The sequence below is a fragment of the Dermochelys coriacea genome, chromosome 9 (assembly GCF_009764565.3).
Source record: "Dermochelys coriacea isolate rDerCor1 chromosome 9, rDerCor1.pri.v4, whole genome shotgun sequence".
Lineage (NCBI taxonomy): Eukaryota > Metazoa > Chordata > Testudines > Dermochelyidae > Dermochelys > Dermochelys coriacea.
In genome coordinates this window covers 99,311,005-99,337,394 of record NC_050076.1, presented here as the reverse complement: position 1 = coordinate 99,337,394, position 26,390 = coordinate 99,311,005, and the positions used below count along the sequence as shown (strand labels likewise).

The following is a 26,390-nucleotide window of genomic DNA, read 5'->3' as shown; positions in this document are numbered from 1 at the left end:
ACACTCCATATCCTGATATTACATCCACTCAGAAGGATGTTCTACAGGAATAAGATAGCAAGGTTTAAATATATAGAGAGTAAAATATACTGTGGGGCATTTATTCACCTTTCACCAGTCGTCCTCAACCCGGGTCTTGATTGTGGTAAGATGAGACACGTTTGAAAAATGTAGGCAACTTTCAAACAGACACCTTGATATTGGCCTTAGTATTTAGTTAAAAATACTAAACACCATTACAGACAGAATGAGCGAAAATTCAGGAGGGAGACATTAGGAGTTTGCCAGTATTCCCTTTTTCGCAGATCTCTTAAATTGTAGTAGTTGCAGCCTTCTAATTATTACATATGAGTTAATTCTTCCTCCTTCATCTCATAAACAAGATGATATTTATACACTTGGGAGGAAAGGGTGCATTTTTGCATGGTTAAGTGTTTAGATGACCCTTGGACTGGAGTAAGATTGGTTTGTCTAGGGATAGAACTCTGGGAGTGGAAGAGCAACTGTTAGAAGGTGTAGCATGGTGAAATAGACAGGTGGAAGACTAATTGCAGCAATGTGAAGGAGCCAGATGTCAAGCTGGAGAGAGGCACAAGAGAGAGCCAGTGGAGCAGTAGGGCTCAGAAGGCCTTGAGATTTGAAATTATGATACTACTTTTCTAGTAAGAGCAGTCCTTGACAGAAAGATGAGGGGAAACAAATGATTTCCCTGGCCTGTGTAGTCAGGGTCTAATTGTTTTACAAAACTATGCTACAGCTTTGAGTTGTCCCTCCCCTGACTTTAAAAATGAAATTGTGTAAGTAGCGTAATTACACATGAAGGTGAGGTATAGCAGGTACAGGCTGAAGTTTTGTAGGAGTATGTCAACAATGCAGACAAAGACTGTGACGTTTTCTGATGAGCTTAGTTCTTGAGTATATAACAAAAAGAGTGAAAACTAATTTGACACGGATTTCTTTTGTGTGTGTTTAGGTCCCATCAAATATACAACATGTTTGGTTTCCTGTTCTTAGTATTTATAATTCTTCTTCTTATGTGTTCTGAGGCTACAGTCTTGCTATGCTATTTCCATCTATGTGCAGAGGTAAATAATGAACATATTATTTTGATGCATATATCATGACAGCACAATGCATAGTTAGCTGGGATATGTCAGAGTGAAGTTTGCAAGAATGCCTATGCAGGGCCACCTCTGTAAAATGCTGGACACTGTAGACTATGTGGATGTATTGTAAGGATTCTGTATATCGATTGTATGTACCTTTGGCCTGGTTATGTTATTGCCCTATGTTTTGTAATATATACCAGTTAAATTTTAAAAAAAGGCAATTTCTGCCTTGTCACTGCAACTGGAGCTAGCAGCTACCAGTGCTCTCATTTTACACACTGGAATGGTACTGGAATGGTAGAGGAGCCACAAAACAGGAAACAAGCTGTTCTGGCAGAGGTATACTTTTTAATGTTATAAACAGCTTGACTTAAGGCAACTGTTGGGCATAACATGTCAGTGCTCAACTTTGTAGGCTTTATAAAGGGGAAGAGATGTTGTTTTCAAATTGACCGTGGATGAGGTATTTTGTAGTGTATGGTTTCAGTAATTTTGTCCCTACTGAAAAAGGCTATTTTAAAAATTTTCTAGCGATCTCCAACAAAATAATTATTGTGGTTTAAAGAAAGCTTTGGATCTGATTTCACTAACACTTTTGCAAAAAAATTGACACTTGCAAATTCTCAACTGTATGTATTTAAAATAACAGTACAAGAATAAAGTCCCATTAGTGACTATTCCCTGTAAATCATGACTTGAGGTTTCAGATACTCTGGCCACAGCATAACTTAGTTATCCTGCAGCTTCAGTACTAAATTTGCTTAACTTTGTTTGCCACCTAACATAGGTATGCACCTGTCCCTTCCTTCATCGAGGGGTGTGTATGTTGGCAGTCTTTGCAGTCTTTTGAAGATTTGGTCCTCAGCCATACTGTCTTCATTTCCATTTTTGAGTACTCTAGTTGTGCTGTGCTGTTAAACTACTACCGTGTTGCCTCTTGTGTCTACATCTCTGTGGTGGATATTTGTACCATATTTGCAAAGTGCTTTGGAATAATTGAGGATGAGAGCTGCTACAGGCCTGTAAAATTATTGTTTTAATAAATTAATAGTTACTTGCTAACACATTACCCTATGTAGATACAAACTTAGTTTTCTTGTGAAAATGTATAATTCTGCAACTTTTTAAAATCTAAAAAAAAAAAAAAATTACAATTTAGTTCCCGGCACGTTCTCCTGAGACTTTGTAGACTGAAGAGACATTTGCTGTAGTTCCCCAGTTTCTACAGTTACCAGAAAAACCCTAAATACAGTCTTGATCGTGGATAACAGAATTTCACATTCATACTTTAAACATCCTGACAGAATTCATTTTGAGAAAGAAATAGCAATTGGAAAAACATAATTTTAATAAAAAGGAGTTTAAGCAAGATTATGAGTGTATAAATATGCCAAGAATTAATTTCATCTTTCTTAGACTTGTAAATAATGCTTTGCTTTGAAATGATAAAAGTGCAGTTTTAGTTTTGTACTTGAATTTTTTCCTGAAATGGTTTATTATTTCTTTCAGGATTATCATTGGTGGTGGAGATTTTTCTTAATGAGCAGCTTTACAACTGTTTATCTTTTTATCTATGCGGTTCATTACTTCTTCTCTGAACTCCAAATAACGGGAACTGCTAGTACCATTTTATACTTTGGGTATACTATGATCATGGTTTTGATATTTTTCCTTTTTACAGGTAAGTGCAGCATTATTGGTGAAATTCAATGCAGTGGTTTCAGGACTTCTGGGTTGCTGTTTTCTGATCATTCTAGCCAGAGTCAAGTTGAAACACTTGCTTGGAAGAAACCAGCAATTTTGATATTAAATATGGTTCGAGTCTGCTGCTACCATTATTCACTCACTTTACAGCACCCAAAAATATGTACGCTAGCGACATAATAGTACAGATAACTTATTGTTCCTGACTTGAAGATCTACAATCTAATTTGCAGCGATTCTTTTCTAACTTGTTGAGTTTCCTTGATTATTGCATGCTAGTGTAACAGTGACCTAAGAACATTATAGATTTACATTTTCAAAGTGTCCTTGACAGAAAAGCTTTTATATTGGAAATTACTTAGGAAGTCACAAAATGAAAGGAATGCTGATTGCTGATCACACACACACTCACACACATATACATATAATGAATGTAAATGAAAGGTAAGAAACTGAGACTAAAAATGAGAACGGCCTTTGCTAGAAGGATGAATGTGGGACTGGAAGATTTAATCCTGACACTGGCACTAACTGTTGCAAGTCACTCAACATCTTGATGTGTGTTCACAGTGTGTAAAATAGGGCTAACACTTACCTAATTAATCCTTACAACAGATAATATTTGTAAAAGGTTTTGAAAATGTAAAGTGATCTAAATGCTAAATATAACTATTACTAAACGTAAAGGTTTTAAACTGCAAATGTTACACGCAGTGTATAGGGACTGGAAATTTTTATTTTCAATTTATTTTGTTATACCGATAAAATAAAAACAGCAGGATCTTATTAAAGGGGGAAAAGGCAAAATACCACATTTATTGTGAATACAGAAAGAATCATAGTAAGCAGTTAGTTATAGCTATAACATTCCATTCAATCTCATATTTATTCACACATTCATTCATATACACACACAGGTTTGGCAAGTTTGTTATCATAGTTACCAGCCTTAGAGTTGCTCGTGCCAAGCCACTGGCCAGGTGGCCTGGACATGAGGAGGGAGCAGGGCCTTGTCAGATGCACATCTGATGCTCCTGGAAGTTGGTTTGCAGAATCAGACCCCAAAGTTCTCACTTTCTAGAGTCCATTTTTATAGGAATTTCTTCCTATGCCAGTCTATGGGAATTGCTTCATCATGCTGTTGCTGAATCAATCAGCAGATGGCACATTCCTGACGGCTCCGTGCTGCCAGATGTTATCTTGTTCTTCGGTTCTCCCATTCTTGAGGCTGTAGGGTGCATTCCAGTCTGCCCTCCGGGGGTTCTCTGGTTATTTCCACTTGACGCCTTCTTCGGCCGATGGACACTGGATTCTTAGGCTGGCACCTCCCTGATCATTCAGTTATTATCCACACCAAGCATCCATCCCCATACATCCTCTATCTCTATTTTAATCACAATTGTTAACAAAGCGAGATGAATACAACAAAAGGGCGGGGAGTCTCTGGCTGCTGTTTCTGTTGTTACAGAGTATTGCTCTGAGTCTCTCTGTGAGTAGTTGTTGTTACAAAGAACTGCTCTGAGAACAGACTCTGTCTTAGAATGTACTAACACAATTAGCAGCTTGCAAGTTTCACACATGGGTGAGAGAAACAGTACCAAAACCAAGAGACCTCTTAATTAGTAATACCCTGGAATTTAAACTATAGGGAATCAAACTCATGTGATTTTAATACAGAACTTCTTTAATATGATCCAACAATTTAACTTGATAATGAATGCAAGATGTCCAAATATTCACATGGTAGTGAACTGGTATTGAGTATGTGATAGAAACTGAATACCTAGAGCAGTCAGATACTTGAAATGCCAGATGGTAAAGCAGATGTGATGTTGCGTAACTTGCAGATGCAAAGAAGAAAAGAGGGGTTAGGAATCTGTTGAACAAAACTTGCCCTCCATTGACCAAAAAAAAAAAAAGGTTTGGGGAGGAGTTACACGTCTTGGGAGTTCTGAGCCTATTGATATGAAGCAAGTGGGGGTACTGCAGCACATTGTTAAACAGACAGTGTGAGGACACTTCCAGTGTTGTACTGTTGAGATGCAGGCAGGACTGTGGTCTACTAGAATGTACTTTGTTCATATCTTCTGATGTAATTAAACTTGGAGCATAATGTGAAGAACAGGATTTTTTCCAGAACCAGACATTAGCTTTCTGGTAGAGTATGAAAAATGAAGAATGTGTGAATTTTATTGATCACACTATCAGCCCTTTTCCCCAGCCCCACAGAAGAGGCTAGGGTTTATGAGGTCCAGGTTCAGCAGAAAGGTCTTTAGTACTGCAGTGAGTCAGCAAGCACTTGGCTAATCCAAGAAACCTCCTTCTGCACTGATGTTCAATGAGTGCATGCTATGGAGACTTCTAGGTGGCTATTCACTTCAGGCTTCCTCATTTGTTCATGAGAAGGGTCTAAATCTGGCCTCTTGTGGCTGTAACTTTCAGAACCTAGAAAGGCAGGATGGCTCAGTGGTTAGGGTGCAAGTCTAGGACTTCAGAGACGTGGGTTCTATTCCCACCTATGCCACAGACTTCCTTGGACAATTTACTATGGGCCGATCTACATTAAAGCTGTAAATTGACCTCAGTTAGGTAAGTTTCAAAACTGAAGTCGACATAATGACTTACAGAAGTTTCTACACCGCGCTGTGTCGACAGGAGACATTCTCCCACTGACTTAGTGGGTTTTCACCAGACCCACTAAATCGATTGCAGCAGTGCTGAGTTTAGCCATTAGTGTAGACAAGCCCGAAGTCTCTGTGCCTTCGTTCCCTCTCTGAAATATGGAGAGAATGCTTTTCTACCTCACAAGTGTGTGTGAGGATAAACACATTAAAGATTATGAGGTGCTCAGGTACTGCAGTGATGGGGTCTTATAATAACACAGCATGCATATATACATCTACAGAGAAGAGAAGACTTGACATCTCATTTGTCATGCGTCACCATTTCGAGACACACACAATTATTTTTTTTAAAAGCCACAAATCTGGGAAGATTCTTGGGAGCAAGAGATAGGCTAATAAAAGTCCTTTCTTAGATTCTCCCATCTCTTCTTGGCAGATCCTCATTTACATTCAGTTCATAAGTAAAAAATTTAAAAATAAATATTTCAGCTGCTCAGGGTTGCTTACACCACCAGTCTCTTCTCTGCTGCTGCCCTGCTCCACCTTCTCTAGTGTCACTATGTTTGCTGAGATTAGTTCATCTGAGCTCATTGTTATTTGTTGCTTGCCATATACTAATTGTGGAGAGAAGTGGATGTGGAGCCTGACTACTTACTAGGGTGACTTCAATGCTGTTGGAGAGAAGGAACTTTTGCTTGCTTAATTTGGATCTGCTACCATCCTTGGATTTATGATTAAGACCTCTGTAATTTTATTCTTAGGAAACCTGAAGAAAAGTGGTGAAAAGGCAAATGGTGATGAATGGAGAATGAGATGCCAGGTAGGAGTTGCCACCATTTTAACAAGAGGAACATTCAGGGGGATAAAACTTCACATGCCATAGACTTCCAAACAGAGAGCCATACTTTGAAATGTGGCTTCTGAAATTACTCATGCAAATTGGGCATCTACTACAGAATTACCCTAACATGCATAAGCAAAAAGAAAAGGAGTACTTGTGGCACCTTAGAGACTAACAAATTTATTTGAGCATAAGCTTTCATGAGCTCCGATGAAGTAAGCTGTAGCTCACGAAAGCTTATGCTCAAATAAATTTGTTAGTCTCTAAGGTGCCACAAGTACTCCTTTTCTTTCTGCGAATACAGACTAACACGGCTGCTACTCTGAAACCATTCATAAGCAAAAAGAAAAGGAGTACTTGTGGCACCTTAGAGACTAGCAAATTTATTAGAGCATAAGCTTTCGTGAGCTACAGCTCACTTCATCGGATGCATTCCGATGAAGTGAGCTGTAGCTCACGAAAGCTTATGCTCTAATAAATTTGTTAGTCTCTAAGGTGCCACAAGTACTCCTTTTCTTTTTGCGAATACAGACTAACACGGCTGCTACTCTGAAACCTGTGATTCATAAGCAAGTGGCTCCAAGAGTAATTTTGGGGCCTGACCTGAAAATTTGGCCCAGAAAGTTTCATAAGAGGAAAAGATCTTTTTTTGAACTTGTTTTGTTTGCAGAAAATTACATCTTGTTCATTCTTAGGCTCACATCTTTCTAATACTCTTTCATTATCTTGGTGCTTCAAGATGTGGAGTTCACACAGTCCTATCTTACATGTGCCATTTCATTTTAAATTGTCAAGCACAAGAGAGGTAGAATTATTGGGAAAATGCCTTGTGTATATAGAGGGTTATTTTAAACTGTGACTACAGATGTTAATTTGTAATATCCTGTTATTGATGAGCTACAAGACACTGACAGATAACTCATTGCTACCTCTAAAAGACTTCTACCTGCTTATTGAAAACCACTGCAAATATTTATATTCGCTTAACATAGATCTAGAATCCTAGAAATGTAGGAGTGGAAGGGAGCTTGATAGGTCATTTAGTCCAGTCTTTTGCACTGAGGTAGGACTAGGTATATATGGCCAAATTGCACACAACTGTCTCTAGGCAGTTTTTCTTCTGTATTTTCCTGGACATTGTAAAAGTTGGTGGGGTTTTTTTTCTGATCTTTTTTATATCTGAAACTGGTTGAATAACCACCTGAGGTAACAAATCTGCACTGTGCCTGCTAGAATTAGCAGGGAGCATTAGTGCATGCATTTCTGAGCAAAGTGAGCCAAATACTCTGTGTACGTTATGTTTAATGATGTTAGCTGCCATGTATTTGCTATGTTTCGTCTTTCTCATTATTTACACCCTGCTGAAGTCTGTCTCTTCTTCCCTTTTCATTGGGGGTAGGGGAAAGACTGTGGATTGTATCTGCAGTTTGTAGTCTCTTAAAATTGCAATTGAGAAGGATTTAATTCTTCCAATTTTAAATTATTAGAAAGCAAACATGGAATGTGGCATGTTGCCTGTTAAATGGCTGCTTAAATCCTGGCAAAACAGAGAAGCTCCAGATGTCCTCTGTAATTTACAAAAAAGAAATCTATAGTTAAAAATGTTTTAATTATTTTTAAACTAAAGCAATATGTTAATGTGTGTATAGGATAGTTGCTACTCTGCCAATTTCAATTTAGAAGACGTAAATTGATAGAATTAAAAATATTCTTTTCACCTATAAAATGATGATTTAAGTTGCCACGGCAGCTGCTGAAATGGTACTAAGAGCTTCAGATGGGTTGATCCTGGAGTCGTTGATGGGGATACCTGAAAAAGTACAATAATGTGTAATTCTGTTGTTTTCATTCGTTAACTTTTATAAACCACATTAATAGTGGCACTGCTTTCTGTAACCATTTCATGAAGAAATCACTGTGGAGTCATATTATTTTAGGAAGTGACTGTTTTCTAAATTCTGTACATGATAATTTCTCATGAATTAGCAATTTAGAGTTGAGTCGTTGATAACATTCAAAACAGAATGTTAGTTTATCCTCTCTAATTATTTTAACAATCTGTGCTTTGGGTGGATAGTAAACTACTATACCAAGACAATCCAACCAAGGTTATAGGAGTTTTGTTTGGTTTATCATTACTTTTCCTTAGTAGCATCCAATTTTTAAATTAAACTGTAAGAAGGGCCCAATCCTGCCAACACTTCTGAATGTGACTAAAGTTACTGACATGTGTTAATTAACTACTCATGTGAATACATCTGCTCACGTGCATAACTATTTGCAGGAGTGGGACCTTGACCTATTCCAGTTATGTCAGCAATAGGTATCTTGTTTTACTATATTTTTAAATCACAGTAGCTGAAATCCAATATAAAAGTCATCATTAACAGCTCATATATGGCAACGTGGTGTGATATTTTGGTCTCCACAAAAGAAATCACAGTGAATAGCCAAGTAGGAGCTGAATGCTGAAGCTGAAGCTGAACAAATACTTGTGAATATTTAAAACAATGACTGTCACCAATATATACTCAAGTTGGCCAAATCTAACAATTATTGTGTACATCAAAACAGACACTGTTTTAACTGGTGATAGTTATGATTACATGGATTTTATGCTTGGGGACAAAAAATGGTTGCATTTTGTCAAAGCATGTTGCTTTACAGTGACCTCTATTTTTGAACATCACTTTCACTTGTGAGTTAATGCCATGTTCAAAACTGAGTTTTGATCTTCTGGGTAGACTGTGTTTAGAATCTGAGATTCTGAAGCACCCACCACTGTGCAGTGAGTGAAACCAGTATGATACAAAGAGCTTTTAAGGTATATAAAAAGTATCAGCCAAGTGCAGAGTGCTCTTCTATTTGCTTTCTTACATTCTGTTTGTGCTCTGAATGTTTTTTCTTCATTAAACAATAAAGCTGGAAAAACTGAGGTGGAATAGGACAGTCTGCTTTGAAGTGTTTGGCATTATTTGGTGCAGTAATTCTGTTTTTAATATTGAAGTGAAATTAAAGAAATTGTTTACTAATAACTTGATGTTACCCAGTTAAATGTTAGCTCATGGTATTCTTTCCAAATACACCAAAAGAAAACTGTTGCTAAGTGCTATTATGTATTTCTGCCTAAAGTATTCAGAAGCAGAGGACAAAAAATCAAGCGAGCTGAATTGTCAGCTCTTTCTGGTATATTGGTCATATTTTGCCTCTTGGGATAGGGATGTTACTTGAGACATTCAGTAACATCTTGACTATCAGTTTCATGAATTTTAAATAACTATCATAAAAAACAAGCTTACATTTACACTTCTGTAGAATCAGATAGAAGACACATAATGGTTTGCAATGAGCTGATGCTTTCATTTCTATGGATGAGCTCTAAGAGCTTATCACGGAAAGTTAGAATCTTAAAGTAATTGTGAAGGACATCCCTTTGAAGATAGTTCTACCAAAAAAAAGTAATTTCTTAAATGCATGTCCACCCAAATCCATATTCATATCTTCATAAGTTTGCAGGCAGCTTGGGATCACTTAAACTAAAATAAAAAATATAAAAAGCTATAGTGGTAATGCTTGATTCTAGAACAAATCAAGGCCTTACAGGGATGTTAGGGGAGTGTATTTAGGGATTTGGATTTTTCACAATATTATGGGGCAAAGAGAAGTGTATATCAAAGTTGTATCCCTATTCCTATTGTGGAATAATAGTAGAGTGATAACAGAAAATTTTTCAGAGAGTACCGTAAATTATATTTCCTCTCTGAATCAGTGATGTTTATTGGAATAAACTGATTAACATCCACAGAGAATAAAATCCACAATGAGAAGAATTTGTGGGTTTTCCTGTTCTGTGTTCCATCTGATATTTCACTTGAGATTGAAAGCCTTCTTGCACTCTGATAACTAAATAGCCAGTCATATGAATATGTAACTTGAATCAGTAGACTGTACAGATTCTTTCAGAAAATTCTGATTTGCTTTTGACCATGCTTTGTGAAAGAAACTGAAGTAGCTTTGAATGGTAACAAGTTAGACCACTTATGAACAAATAACCTTGTTGTTTTTTTGGTAAACATAGACATGTTTTTGAATTGGGCATCCTGTTATAAGTACACATGCCTGGTATCACTTTTAGTAAGCTAATTAGAAATCTAATAGTGTCCCCTCTGCAGGAAAGGGTGTCCTGTTTAACAAGCTGATTCAGATGTTTATTGGAATGCTATTTTAAGTAAAGCAACAAAGGTTGGCAATCTAGGCAAGATTTCAGTTGAGAGAAACTGTATCAGCTGTGTGCTTGTATTTCAGGACTGGCTTTAATGAGAGAGGTGCTTAGAGAAAAGAGAATCTGAAAATGCCAGCCTTGACTTGTCTGACTGGCATCAGTGTCTCACCAGTGTGCCACGCTAACTGATAACATTTCGAACAATGGCAGTCAGGCACCTAACTCCTTTGGAAGCCTCTGAAAATCCCAGCCTTCTTGTCCATCACACTGAAGTAAATGATATAGCTATAGCTGCAGCCTTTAAAATAGCCTTTAAAATAACTGTTTCCTTTACTTGTATTCACCTCACCCAGGTTTTACTTGGTTTGTATTTTACTCTTAACTGGTTGGTCAGTGCCAATATCATGGATTAGGATGGTGTCCCATGTAAGCAATTCTAACATTTTATACCCATTTATCACTTCTGTAAATTCCTACACCAGGTGTCGGACAGGGAAGAATTGGGCCCACCTTGCTCAGTCAGACATTCATACACAGCAACTTAGTGCAGTGGCTTTCAAAATACAGGGTTGAAGTGAAATATGTTAGTTTATTTAAAAAGTTTGCAAAGGCAATAGAAAATAAATGACTTTACAAGCAGAATAGAAAAGTCAAGTGACAGCCTTTCAGATAGCGATAAAGCTGTGAACCAGGTTGGGGAAGAAATACTCCCTTCCCCAGAGGTGATCTTGTTGTTGGAACCTGGAAGAAGTAGGCAGCTTTTATGAGAGGATTTTAAGTGAGTTATAGGAGCTCTGCAAACATAGGGTTTACTCGTGAACAATAATTTAATCCAACTGTCAGATAATGTTGTCTTTGTGTAATCTTAAATTAACTGTGTAATATCAAACTATTGAAAACAAGCAATGTGCTGAACTCAGCCACGGGAGCTGTTAGTCTGTCAGATAAATGTTTAAGTTACAGGTTTAAAAAACCCTTGGGAATATTTAAAAGATTGCTTCACTGAATTTTTTGACTGATTCGCTATGATTCACTCATCATAAATCTGCAAGCAAGGATGCTTAAAGGGAGACCATGGTAGCTCCTTTCAGACTACTCTCATCTTTGAGGTTTGCAGCAGACTTGATAGCTATCAACCAGGGACTATTTATTAGTCAAATAATGGAATCCAGAGTTACATCACCTGTGAAGTCTTTTCAGTACAACCATTCACATTCTAAATCCTTAAGAAATTTTTGTTTGGATGGAGGAATTACAATGCATGTTGGGGTTTATAATGGAAACGGTGACTGAACTCTAACTACAGATGTGCCATTATAATATTGGTAGGGGAGATTCTGTATATTGACGATGAAAGTAATTATATAGGCTACTGGACAAAATCCAAATGAGGTGTCTCTAGCAGTTTTATGTCTAAGAGTCACATCTGACAGGTGGTATCTGGCACTTGCCTCCATTTTATGCATTTACTAGTACGCATCTCAGATTTACAAAAAGAAAAGGAGTACTTGTGGCACCTTAGAGACTAACAAATTTATTAGAGCATAAGCTTTCGTGAGCTACAGCTCACTTCATCCGATGCATCCGATGAAGTGAGCTGTAGCTCACGAAAGCTTATGCTCTAATAAATTTGTTAGTCTCTAAGGTGCCACAAGTACTCCTTTTCTTTTTGCGAATACAGACTAACACGGCTGCTACTCTGAAATCTCAGATTTAGTGGCTAATATCATAGTAAATCTGGTTGTCTTCTACTATCTAAATTGGCAAAATCTCCAAGAAAGAGAATATTTTCTCTTTGATTTGTTGAGCAGATTTTGGGGAGGGAAGTTGGGAAGTGATTCTATCAATGTACACGAGAAAAAACTGATTATAGATTAAATAGTCCTTGTTCACTGGGAATTTGGTAATTCCACTGGCTTTGGTAATTTCATATTTTGAATGAAGTCATCCTTTGAGGGGAAAGTGGTGCGCAGGGAAGGTCCAGAGGAACAAGGGTCGGTGCGCGGGTATGTTTATAGAGAGTCTATTTCTGTAGAAAGCTTGTACATACTTGCAATTGCATGTTCATAGAACTGCAGTGGAAAAATCTTAACCTTGTGCTAAAATTTGAGCGCTTTCTCTTTAAAATATTGAATTTCTATTACAGGAAAGCTGTAGATACCCAATATGTGAAACGTACAGGAAAAATAGCACTTCAATAAGGCCTAGTCTACACGACAAATTTTTGCCAGCAAAAGTTATGCCGCTTTAAATTAAAACCACTGTTGCATGTCCACACTATGCTCCTTGTGTCGGTGGAGTGCATCCACACCAGCAGCTCTTGAATCAACACAGAGAGCAGTGCACTGTGGGTAACTATCCCACTGTGCAACTGGCCGCAGGGTGCTTTGGGAAGGATTTGCAATGTCTCATTGGGCAGGTACAGCATCACATGATGCAGGTTTCTCAATTCCATCCTTCCAGGGGCATCCTAGTAGATTGTCAGCCACTTTTTCAACTAAAGTATGTGGGGGGGGGAGAGGAGAGTGGTGGTGTCTGGGGTGGGGAAGACAGCAGGCTGACCGACCTATCCTGTGGCAGGGGGAGGGAGACACCCCCCTGGCTCTGCTCCGCAGGGCAGTCTGTCCCGAAGCAGCCCGCTCTGCCAGCCTGCCTGTGACTCTGTGATTCCCTCTGAGTTCTCCCACAGCCTCCTCGGCGGCCAGGAGCTCTCCCTGCTGAGGAATGTGAAAGCACAGCAGTTGTCCCCTCCTGCTCCCCACTCCCCCGCAGCAGCAGTCTGCCTGGCGCTGTGTTCCTGGTACAGGAGCATTCCACCTTAATGATTTGCTCTTTGTTTCCCAAACAGACCAGCAGGCTCAGCTGTCAGACACTTCTCAGAGCTTTAAAAGGGGACGAGCACATGCCTGCAGGGCAGCAGACTAGTGAGCAAAACCGTGAGCAGAACAGTCATGCCAGGCATTGTGGGATACCGGTGGAAGCCAGTTATGTCGACAAACAGCAATGGCTACACTGACGCTTTGTCACTTTAACTTTGCCACAAAAAGCTTTATGCCTCTCGTTGAGATGTTTTTATTTTGTCAGCAAAACAGCAGAGTTTTGCTGCCAAAAGTAGCGTTGTGTGTGTACACCTCGCCTGTTTTGTCAGTAAAAGGCAACTTTTGCCAACTAAACTTTGTGGTCTAAGGACAAGGTCTAAGGAGGAGGTTTTTAAGAGACACAGCCTGCTTTGAGCTTTCTATCTTACAAACATAAGAAGGTGGGATTCAGAGGAACACTGAAAGAAGCTACGAGCTAGGGGAGGAGAGGTTGTAACAATGCAAATACGGGCATATTGGACACAATGGGAAGGAGAGAGAGAATCAACTATAAATAGACGTAGACTTTGTCTACACTGCACTTTTGTCAGTAAAACTTTTATTGTTCAGGGATGTGAAAAAAATACACACTCCCCCAAATGACAAAACTTTTACCACCAAAAAGCCCCGGTGTGAAGCTACCATGTCTCATTGGGGGTGGATTTATTTTTTGTCTGCGGGAGGGCTCTCTCCTGCTCACAAAGAGTGGCTACACTGTGTGCCTTTTAGCAGCACAGCTGTGTTGCTAAGAAGTGCATAGTGTAGACATAGCCTTAGTGATGTCAAGCCCAAAAAGGAATTAAATTCCTTTTGTGGTTGGTGTATGAGTTCCTATCAAACCCACTGTTTCGGATTATGATAACTGTAAATTTGGAGGAAAAGGGTAATCTACAGCACCTAATAGTAGGCTGTCAAAAAGCCCTTTACTAGAAATATACGTGGCAAAATGAAGTATCACAAGAACTAGCAGATATATAATAGGAAGCATCTGAAGAAAGGCTCCTCATTTATCACTTTCAAAAGTCTGGTCAGCAAGTGGGTAGAAAGACAGAAAAGCTAATTCAATAAATATGTAAAAGGTAAAATAGTCTAACAAAGAACCTGAGATTCCCTTTCATTGATTTGCCTTGTGATGGTGAATAAATAAGATTATAGAGCTGATATTGAACATGATCTATTTTCCATAATTATGTTCATAAAAGCCTCTGATGGTATGTCTCCTAAGGGTGGAGTGAATCTTTATAGGACTGTTGTAGTAAAATACAGCATGTCGCTGTCTTTTTAAAAACTTGGTCAGCCAGCACTGATTACCCGTTAGCAGGGTATTAATTGTGGCAATTAGTTAATATCTGTGCCTCAGTTAACCAATGTGCAAAGTATCTATTGCAATAGCTATTTTCTGGAGGGGTTTTGAGGTTTAATATTGAATCTCCTTGAATGCAAGGTTGTTAGAAGGGCAACTTATTTATTTTATAAAGTTTGCCTTTGAAATTGGTGCAGGAATTTGAGAGAAACATTGTTTTTACCCCGAGTCTCAATTGAGTTAACAGGGAGGATATTTGGGACACATTGCATGTGACCCCAGTAACTGAAAAGGAAGCATAGTCTTCCCTACTTCTTTCCAGTCACCCCATCACAGTGATAGTGGGTGAGGCAGCCACAACTTTGCTCTTTACAGTAAAAACAGAAAATAGTCTGGCCCTGGGCCAGTCTCTTCCTCTTCCCTATGTTGTTGTCCACCTTCTTGCCATGCAATGGTTAACTCTGCCTTAAGTCTTCAGTAACTTCTTCAGGCTACTCAACCCTTGCTTATACAGCAGAAGGGACCACTATGATCATCAGAGCTGGGGCAAAGGGTAGAGGTACAGGGATGAGGGCTGCAGGGTGGGGCCAGGAAAGAGGGGTTCAGGGCATGGGAGGGGTCGCTGGGCTGGGGTTGGGGTGCAGCAGGGGGTCACGGCTCTGGGCTGAGGGTGCAGGCTCTGGGGTGGGGCCAGGGATGAGGGGTTTGGAATGCAGGAAAGGGCTCTGGGTTTGGGGGGGCTCAGGGCTGGGGCAGGGGATTGGGGCACAGGGTTGGGGTGCGGGCTTACCTCATGCAGCTCCCAATCAGCAGCACAGCTGGGGTGCAGAGGAAGGCTTCCTGCCTGTCCAGGCATCACGGACTGCTCTATGCCCTGGAAGCAGCCAGCAGCAGGTCCAGCTCCTAGACGGAGGCACGCAAGGAGCTCCACGCAGCTCTCGTCCATAGGTGCTGGGGGTGGGGGCAGTGCGCGGAGCCCCGTGGCTCCCTTTCCTAGGAGTCAGACTTGCTGCTAGCCACTTCCGGGACGTAGTGCAGTGTCGGAACAGGTAGGGACTAGCCTGCCTTAGCTGGGCAGCACCGCCTACGGCACTTTTAACGGCCCGGTTGGCGGTGCTGACCAGAGCTGCCACGACCCAGTCCCTTCCATTCCGCGACCCAGTTCCCTTCCAGTCACGACCCATGGTTTGAAAACCACGACAGTAGACCACATGGCCTTGCAGCAGTGTATGACCTAAAGACAGTATATAATTTGAGCTGGACAAGGCCTTTGCATATGTATACATTGTAAGTGTAGCATAGTTGAGAAAGTTAACTACTAGATGATTTAGAGTATCCATGTGGCTGCTAATGACAGATTTATGTAATTTTATAACTGTGTTCAGTTTTTTAGGGGCACATCATACAAGCAAGTCCTAAAAAATCTTTTAGCTTTGAAATTGATAATTTAGTAGCCCAGGGTAAATGTCCATTGTTAAAAGTTAAAAAGTGCACTTTTATTTCTGGATAGGTAACTGGAGGATAATGGGATATTTTGCCCTGCTGGGATTTGCCTCTTATTAGACTTGCTCCAAGAGCATGTATGGAAGATAAACTAACTATTTTAACACTCTTCTTGTTTTAAGGACAACTGGATTTTATGCCTGCTTCTGGTTTGTTAGTAAGATTTACTGTGTTGTGAAAGTGGACTGAAGAATTTCAAAGTGTCTTTGGATCTTATCTCCCTTGCTGTGCTATATTTTTACCATGTATTGAGAAACCTACTGCAGTTATTTTAAAACGTAAATGCTGAACCGCAACCTATATGGCACAAAATACAGGCTATATGGATGGAAATAGCAGCTTGGGAAAATGTTTACACCAGTCATACTGTTCCTGAAAATGTTTATCCATTCTAATGACTTTTTAAAAATATTGTATCCGGAGAAACTATTGAATGATGCAATGAAACCATTTTTTAAAATAGTGCATTATATAATTTCCAGCTGAGATTTCTTGTTATTCTTGTTACTTTTCTTTTTACTCTTAGCAATTGTACCATCAAAGCATAGGACCGTCCAGTAAATACTATGTAAAAATTTGAAACTTTTTTTTAACTTAAAACTGATTGTACATAGTATTGTGCACCTTTACAACTTGTTTATCATCTTACAAAGGAATATGCATTTAGTGTAATGTAGAATTTTGTTAAGGATATCAACACTTTTTTTTTTTTTTTAAAGAAAAACAAAGCACAACTCTGGCTGACTTGTCCAGTTTCTTGTCCAGTATGTCACCACTCTTAAGCATACATTTCATTTATTTACTTTGTCAAATGGGCTGCCAAAGGGATGATTCCCTTATTTCTGGGCTGTACTGTTAGTTATGAGGTGTTCAAATGTAGGGAGCAATAACACGTGGAGCCTAACTGCTGCTTTGGATTATAGGATGAGAGGCATTCTCCGTTCTAACCAGATCCCACGCTAGAGCTTTAAAGGAGATTACAAACACCTCCGATTGTATCTGGAAGTGAACAGGAAATAATTGCAGAGACTAGCTTGGTTGTTACGTTCATGCTGGCCACACTTGAAGAACAAAGGAATGTTCAGTGAAATTAAAGGAAATCTTTTTTTCCCACACAGTGTATGATCAAACTGGAACTCGTTGCCAGAGGAAGCTGTTGAGGCCATGAAGAGGGAGCTGTTTAAAACATTTTCAGTGCTGCTGTGTGTGAAAGACCAAATGATGTTGTTAATACACATCTTTTTAAAGCTGGGATTTGCAGCATTGTCATCTGAGCTCTTTTTCTCTAGAAATTTAACTCCACTTACTATGCTTTTTTCTTTTCTTTGTTCATATGGCATACTAGTGTCTCTGTGATCAGAGATATCCTGCCCCCTGTACCACGGGGACCCAATCCCATACTTATATAGGCCAAACGCCTAATAGGGAGAAATTGTCTTTAGTAAATTGTACTCCATTTGCTTATTTTGTTAGCCTTGAATTAGTAAGAAGAAATTGTTTTGGTTTTATTTTTTGCTTTATATGTTACTGAGTGTTTTTAGAAGGACAGAAGTGTTATGGCTGCAATTCTTGCTTTTGAAATTATTTACTGTTTTGTGTGTGAGTGAAGAATGTATGGCATGCTAACAGAGACCAGTGCTGATGGGCCAGATGGTCAGGAGGGGAGTGGAGAAATCAAGAGGAATCCCTCAGGTGGCAGATTGACGACCCTAAAGCAAAGGCATACGCCCCAAGGACAAGATAAAGAGTGGAGCCAGAGGAACAAGATAAGAAACAACTGCGGATACTCCCAGTAACAACTTGATTGGGAGCAACCTTGACTAACAGCTCTGGTGTGCCAAAGACTTGTATGGGAACTTATTACTATAAAAGAAGGGCATATTGCCATGGGACTTTGGGTTCATTCTGCATCAATATCGGAGCTTCGAACACGTTCAACAGAGACCCAGCTCCCTTCCCTTGTGTGCAGTTTCAGCTAGCCACTGGAACTGACTGAGGAACACTAAGGACTGGTAATTATAAAATCCAGCTGCAGAACCTTTTGGGGGGTGTATGTGTGTGTGTGTGTGTGTGTGTGTGTGTGAGAATGGAAGCATATGCTGATTTTAATGCTTAAATCATACTCTTAATAAACGTGGCATATTGCCTTATCCCCTTTAAAAAGATTCTCTTTGCTTCTTATAAGCATAACGGTTATTACATAGGCAAAATACCCTTTGAAGCTGGCAGGTGTTTCATATGAGAAAGGACTGACTTCACTATTAAACCAAGGGATGGAAATCAGGAAGCCAGGGGATGCTGCACTGTACGGAAGCTCTGGAGACAGAGATGGGAGGTCCCATAGCTTCCAAATCTTCACTTTTTAGGCTGGCTATTGACTCCTGGGAATGGTGTTGCACACACTGTGCTCTCCTTAGGGGCTGGTGAAGCCTCTCTTCTGCATTCTGCAGCCAGCCAAAGCTCCATTGACAATCAGGCCAAATCTGCCTTTCCCCACTTTGTCAGGCAGTTGTGGCAACTTTTGCTGTGTACCAGGAAGCAAGTTAGAAAAGCAGAGCCTAGTTTATCCAAACCCCTCTTATGTGAAACTCCTGTTCGAAACTGGGTTATGATGCCTGACGTATTTTGTCTGTACCCCATTTATCTGGATAAATTCTGTGACCCCTGTTATGCTCAGGCAAATAGGGTCTAGTGTATACCAGAAACAGGTAAGGGAGGTTCAGATGTACTCTGCAATGGGGTTGAAGGGGTTCGATGTTGGTTCAGCCTCTTACAGAGAGGACTAGTGCAGAGACACTTCTCCGATTTCATGGAATATTTTGGAGTTGCCTAAGCTCCTGTGTCTTTAATCCCTGGGGAGTCATTCCTTTAACCCATCCTACTAGGGCCTGATCCTAAACCCACTGCAATGAAGAGAGAGAGACTCCCATTGACTTTGAGCTTTGATTCTGATCCTTACTGTGTTTTTATCTCAAATAAGAAAATTTCTTCTCAGTAACAACAGTAGTGTTTCCATTAACTTGGCCTGGTCCCTACTGAGACCCAGCTTAGAAATGTAACAACCAACTGTACCATAAGAGCCAAGGCTAGAGCCCAACTGCATTATATATCACTTACAAGATGGGGACAGGACGGGACGACACACTATGGAATACAGTGACACTGACCAAGACTTAGGAGGGTCAATTGAATATAAGCTCCCAGTGCGATGCTAGCCAAGATGACTACCGCCATTCTTGGATGCACAAGGAGGTGAATATCCAGTAGGCTCAGAGAGGTGGCATTCTGCATATGACATCTGTGAGACTGGATACTGTCCAGTTCTGATGTCCACATTTGAAAAGATGTTGAAAAATTGGAAGGGGTTCAGAAGAGGGCTACAAGAATGATTCAAGGTATGGAAAACCTGCTTTACAGGAAGAGACTTAAGAAGCTCAATGTGTTTAGTTTATACAAGAGAAGGCAGACAAAGTATTCTGTGTATCCTGTGCCCAACCTGCTCATAGGGGTGCACTCCACATGAACCAGGAAGCTATTTGAGTCAGTCACCAAGGGTTTCTTTGAGGTTTAGGGAAAACTGGGTTCAAATTCCTGCTCTGCCACAGGCTTCCTCTGTGCCCTTCAGCAAGTCTGTGCCTCAGTTTCCCCTCTATAAAATGGGACTAATAGCACTTCCCTTCCCCCAGGGGTGTATGAGGATAAATACATTGACAACTGGGAGGTGCTCAGATCCTAAAGTCCTGGGGGGTATATAAATAACTAGGATAGATGGATGGACATCATAGTTAATATCAATCTTCAGCAAAACTGATGGCCAGCAGCAGGAGGTTAATTACTTCTAACTCTCTTCCTGTCCTGCAATTATTAACCATGTATCTAGTGCAAGAGAAATGACTTGCTGTGCGCTTTTCCAAGCATCGTCGTTCGCTACAATGGAAACAGCCTTCTTGAACATGGAAATGCTGTGTGCAGTTTGTTTCTCTCTCTTAAAAAAAAAAAGAGGTCTTAGTAGGGCAGGAGAGAAAAAGATCTTCAACATCTCTGGATTTCAAATCAAAACCCATGACTTCCACAAACAGTGGTCAAACTGTCAGCTGTGCCTAGGTGTGTGAGTGGAGGTTTCCTAGGATTGCACACTATAGTGCAAGTGAATATGACATCATGTATTTCCTGTACACCACTGATCAGAGCCAAAAGACACTGTTGAGGTATTGTTCATAAATTTAAGATCTTTGTAAAATCTTTTAAAAACCTGAAACTGAAATCATTAAAAGTTGGCAGTAAGAGTCCATTTACATCATAGACACAGTAGCCATTGCCGTAGAGTCTACTGCCATCTGCTGGATTCCTCGGTCTCCCTCTTGTCTCACAACTGTAGTTTGTCTTCTAAGAACATTGAATCTCCTCATTAGTAACCCATACTATAGTCTGCACTGTCACTGTATTGCAGCGGTTCTCAAACTGGGGGTGGGGACCTCTCAGAGGGTTGCAAGGTTATTACGTTGAGGTTGCGAGCTGTCAACCTCCATCCCAAGCCCCGCTTTGCCTCCAGCGTTTATAATGGTGTTAAATATATTAAAAAGTGTTTTTAATTTATAAGGGAGGTCATGCTCAGAGGCTTGCTATGTGAAAGGGGTCACCAGTACAAAAGTTTGAGAGCCACTGCAGTATTGTGAACATGGGCACTGCAGATCTTTAGCAACAGGAAGATGGCAGTGTATAGCCATAGTGATAGTGATGCCATAATGTTTGTAGCCTGGCTTGGGGAGTATGATCAGATTACTGGTGGATTCTCTGTAATTTGAAGACTTTAAATCATAATTTGAGGACTTCAGTAACTCAGCCAGAGATTATGGGTTTATTTCAGAAGTGGGTGGCTGAGGTTCTGTAGTCTGCAATGTGCAGGAGGTCAGACTAGGTGATCATGATAGTCTCATCTGGCCTTAAAGTATATAAGATTATTTATCTGATCACCTGAATTTAAGAAGGTAGGGACCTGAATGCATCCAACCTGAATGTCAGTACTAGTACATACTATGATTCCAGTTCCGACAATAAAGTGGATTTTTACAAAGGGAGAGAGAATAGAATAGTTCTACAGTGTTGCACAACCTGCAGTGCAAGTGAGACAACTGTTGGATCATTTTAAAGAAGTTCTGTATTAAAATCACAAATGAGTTTGATTCCCCATACTTTAAATTCCAGGATATTACTAATTAAGAGGTCTCTTGGTTTTTGGTCTCTTGTTTTTACGGTTTCTCTCCCTCTCTGTGTGAGACTTGCAAGCTGCTAATTGTGTTAGTACATCCTAAAACAGAGTCTGTTCTCAAAGCAATACTTTGTAACAACAGAAACAGCACACTCCTAGCCCTTTTGTTTTATTTATCTTGCTTTGTTAACAATTGTGATTAAAATAGAGATAGAGGACGTATGCTTGGTGTGGATAGTAAATGAATGATCAGGGAGGTGCCAGCCTAGGAGTTCAGTATTGATTGGCCAATGCGCAGAGTGGAGACAACCAGATGACCCTCTCTCCCCCCCTGGAGGGCAGACTGGAATCCACCCAATAGCCTCAAGGATGGGAAAATTGAAGAACAAGATAACATCTGGCAGCACAGAGCCATCAAGAATGTGCCATCTGCTGATTGACTCAGCAACAGCATAATGAAGCAATTCCCATAGACTGGGATAGGGATAAATTCATATAAAAATGGACTCTAGAAACTGAGAACTTTGGGGTCTGATTCTGCAAACCAACTTCCAGGAGCATCAGATGAGCATCTGACAAGGCCCTGCTCCCTCCTCGTATCCAGGCCACCTGGCCAGTGGCTTGGCACGAGCAACTCTAAGGCTGGTAACTATGATAACAACCTTGCAGAACCTCTGTCTGTCTCTGTGTGTGTGTGTGTGAGAGAGAGAGAGAGAGAGAGAGAGGGAGGGAGAGAGTGTGTGTGAATAAATATGAAATTGAATGGCATGTTATAGTTATAACTAATTGCTTACTACGATTCTTTCTGTAATCACAATAAATGTGGCATTTTGCCTTTTCCCCTTTAATAAAATCCTGCTGGTTTTTATTTTATTGGTATAACTGCTCTTTATAGCACAGCATATGCATTAACATATTAGCAGGCAGGATAACTTCCAACACTCCACATCATTAAGAACTTAAAACGATCATTTCTGCATATTGTATATAATTCTCTTTACTCTCTGATTAGAAATGTCCAGGTTAGAAAATAGCAAGCTGGTAGTTATCTAATTAGAACCCACTTCAGAATCTTGCTCTGGGGCTTGTAGAGCTGGCCTTTAATTTTCCTCTACTTTGTGCTCTGAATGACTCTGAAGTTCCCTCTGTTCTTTCCCTTAATGAGTTGTGCTGTGGTGGGCTAAATGAGAAACTGCTAGCATAGACTTCTCATCAGAAAGCATCTAATTGCTAAAGTAAGAATAGAAAACCCTTCACCATGTTTTCTAATTATTTAATTGTTTGTTACTTGTGTCCTCCCACTTCATACAGCTGTAACATAACAGACCTACAAATACTAAGTAACTACAGCTACTTGGACCTAATTGTTATCTAATCTTCCCTGGTTGCCAGACTGCCCTCTTAGAAACAGGAAACCAAATTTCTCCCTTGTGTATTTCCATTTGGTAAAACCTTAGTGTTTTGTTAACAGAGCACAAGTGTACATAGTCAGCAGAAGCATGAGAGAACAAAATGAGGCTTTATAGACATCCTGTGTGTAGCAAATTGCCAGCACTACTTTGATGGGTCTCACGCTTTCTCTTCTTGGGGAGGATGCAGGGTACTATTTCTCACCCCTGAACTGGGGTATTAACTGCCCCACTATTGTCCTAGAGGAGGGGAGTGGAGAGGAGAGGAAGGGACCCAGGCCTACCCTCTACTCCAGGTCCCAGCCCAGGGATAGCGGTAAGCCACTTGAACTCGCAGTTCCTTCCAGTGGGCTACTTCCCTCTCCTGCCCTTCAGTTTGTGGGGCTTCCTACCCTCACTCTGCACAAACCAGGTGTCCTTTTACTTAGGATCTTGGTCTTCTTAGTCCACCACAGCATTTCTCCAAACTCTCCTCTGCTTCCCACCAACTACTCTCTACTCTAACACCAATCCACTCTACTTCAACTCCTTCCCTTGACTGATTGGAGCAGAGGGTTTTATCAGGTGACTGGCTTCAGGTGCTTTAATTAATCTATAGCAAACTTTCTTCCCTCTACAGGGAATAAGGCTCCCTTCTAACATTCTCCTCCTACCATCTGGCCATGCTGTATCACATATGAAATGAGCTGTTTTTACAACAATGTTTTTTTGTGGACTGTTTGCAGTCCTCACTCAGGATGAACTCCCAAAAGTTAGTGGGGTATCTTTTGAGTTGACTTCAGACCCATAGATTTTTGTTTTTATATGTGTATTAGATATGCTAAAATAGATATTCTGAATCCAAGGCACTATGAATGAGAGTGGATGAGAGAGTAACCATGTCATGGAATGTTAAATTTGGTCTTATTAAAATGGACATGGCCATTTTAATACATTTATCAGACTTTCCTGAAAATGCCTATAAACTTTGTCTATTTAAAAATGTATAATATATCAGTACTGCTAATATCAAGCAAACATGCGTTCTATGAAATATCAAAGAATTAATTTTGCTACCAGACTGTTCTAGACCTTAAACTCAGATTGTGAAAGAATCTGTTACTGCTAATGTGATCTCTAGGAAACAAAATATAGCTGATTAGTATTGGCTGTGCTGCAGCCTGTTTACTTTCTTAATTACAAAAGAGGAAAAAAAGGCAGGGTAGAAAACTTGTGGGAGCAGGGGGAGAAGTCGCATGTCCAGCTTGAGAGCTAGAACTAAGATCTGGGCTCTGCCTGTGGCTCCACAGGTGCAAGGAGAGGGAAATGAGGATACAGAATACAAACAGTGGGGTCTGATTCACCATTGCCCTGTACCTTGTGCAGCCGCATACACCAATGTAACATGGCTGTAAAATGCCACCACTTCAGAATGGCAGTGTTTCAGGCTCACTTAGCCCTGGTGCAAAAGACTGCAAGGTGCAGGGCAGTGATGAATTGAGCCTGTGGATTGTGAGCCCCAGCAAGTGCAATGAAGGGTAAAGATGGTTTCCTAACACAGCACCGTAAGAGATGCAAGCATTATGCTGTGGGGGATGAAAATCCATTAGAAAGGGCATAGTTGAAAGGAAAAGAGGGCCTTGCTTCCCAGTGCAGCAACCTGCATGGAATGTGGAAGGAGGCGCACAGATTGCAGGAGGAAGGAAAGGTTTGGAGGAGGCACCCTAGAAAGCTGGTCTGTCAGCACATGACTTGAATACTAGCCTAGCTGCAGTTGGAGCAGTAAATAGTTCTTTTTATAAAGAGCCAGGTTAGATTTACGAGCACACAGTCCTCTTATGTTATCATCCAGCATGCAGTACCTGAGACACCCAGGACCCCACTAGGGGCATATGAAGACATGCCAAACAATCTAAGATGCCAACAAAACTGCACACAAATTGCTCCTGAGACAAACTAAAGTAACAATTGTCCTGCTCACATCTGGCTGGCTTCATGTGTCAGCCTGCTCTGAGCTGGCAGGATTTGTAGTGCAATGACCACGTAGCTAGGCATGTGCTGGTTGCACAGACACTTGGGCGTGTTGCCAAGATGTGGCCCTGTGTGTGTGAGATGTGTGCATTCCTTCTACCTTATCAGTAAATGTAGAAACAGTAGCTGGATTTAATCAACTAAGATCTCATTAATTAATAAAAGACATTCTCCCTTATGTCTGATCTGTAGATCTTACAGCTTATGGTTGGGGGATAAGGGGTAAAGAATAAACACATATAATAATCAGCAAAAATGCATGTGAATACTATGCAACGTTGGGGGGTTGGGCGGGGGAAAGCAAAGAGCTATATATCTTGTAATGATAGTTGTTCTTGTGTCTTGCAGATCTATGAAACTGTAGTGACTTTGTTTTGTGTACTGTACCTTTAAATTTCTAAAGAACTCTTGCCTGTGAGCAGAGATGGCTGCCATTTTGTTCTTGGAATTGCTGTGGCATGTACAGAAGATAACATCACGCTGAGCTTTCTCTTGTTCCTTCCCCCTTGCTCCAATCTACAGATGATTTAAACAACAAAAAATAATTAAGAGCCTATATAGTATCCTTCATGCCACTTCGCTAGAACTTAATTACAAATTAGTCTTGCCATCCCATGTGTTTCTGTAAAGAAATGACAATTTATTAGAGGCTGATGATGAAAACAACATTTGAAATCTGACAAAAACTTTCCTTGACGTGGAATATCATGGCCACTTTTGCATCATTAGTCCTTTACAGAGGTACTGTATCTGCAGGAAAGCCTTGTTAATACTGTGCTATTCAAATGCTATGTAGGAAAATTACCAGTGGTAGCATTTAAAAAGAACAGCCAACTCCCTTACTCAGCTCTCTGGAGGAGGAGGGCTGCACTGTAAGTCACCACCTTTATCCTCCTCCTTTGGAAGAGGCTGACACTAGGTCTGGGGGCCTCTCCCAAATCTTGAAAGGGTATTTGAGAGGCAGGGGAAACATGTTAATACTACAGGGATTGGGGTAGAAGGACATGTTTTATCTCCTTTCGAAGATACCCTGAAGAAGGCAGCATCTTTTGCCAGGTAGCCATCACTCTGTAAGTGTGGGCCAAAACCCCCCACTCCTTCCACTGAGCAAGGTGGAAGGTACAGGTGGCTGGATTCCTCTAAAGCAGCGGTTCTCAAACAGGGGGTTGTGAGGTTATTATATGCAGGGTCATGAGCTGTCAGCCTCCATCCCAAACCCTGCTTTGGCTCCCGACTTTATAATGGTGTTAAATATATTTAAAAGTGTTTTTAATTTATAAGGGGGGGGTCACACTCAGAAGCTTGGTATGTGAAAGGGGTCTCCAGTACCAAAGTTTGAGAATCACTGCTCTAAAGGCACCAAAGGTAACAGGTTTGGTGCGAAAGTGGAGCTTATTCTGGGGGAATAGGGAGAAGTCCCTTTAGGAGATCTGTTTTATGGGGTTTGGACCACTCTTCTGATGACCTTGATTTTACAGGACATTCTAAAGTATATAATCTCCTCTGTAGTTTCCAAAGGGTTCACAATTCCAAATCTTCACTGTGCTCAGCTCTCACTAGAATAAGGGGGCCATGTTGTCAGAACTAAGGAACAAAAA

General features: G+C 40.4%; 1 protein-coding gene and 1 long non-coding RNA gene across 4 annotated transcripts in view; one reads left to right on the top strand and one right to left on the bottom strand.

The window, feature by feature from the left end:
* Positions 1-18,988, top strand: part of LOC119861767 (transmembrane 9 superfamily member 2-like) — a 33,263-nt gene extending 14,275 nt beyond the window's left edge. Inside the window, exons 1-4 of one of the 3 annotated variants that reach the window (XM_043492418.1) lie at positions 858-1,085; positions 2,619-2,790; positions 6,199-6,257; positions 17,283-18,987. In XM_043492418.1, the coding sequence (XP_043348353.1) occupies positions 993-1,085; positions 2,619-2,790; positions 6,199-6,257; positions 17,283-17,324 (366 nt within the window). In that variant the 5' untranslated portion in view covers positions 858-992 and the 3' untranslated portion in view covers positions 17,325-18,987. Of the gene's footprint in view, positions 1-857; positions 1,086-2,618; positions 3,604-6,198; positions 6,258-17,282 lie in introns of those variants that run through there. The other 2 variants (XR_006274271.1, XR_005295023.2) reach the window with 2 other exon arrangements.
* Positions 4,420-25,394, bottom strand: LOC122455798. The gene is made up of 3 exons (XR_006274272.1): positions 25,180-25,394; positions 7,997-8,088; positions 4,420-5,258 (listed from the first exon to the last, which is right to left on the bottom strand). It is a non-coding gene; the product is annotated as an uncharacterized LOC122455798 (long non-coding RNA).
* Positions 25,395-26,390: the final 996 nt, after the last annotated feature.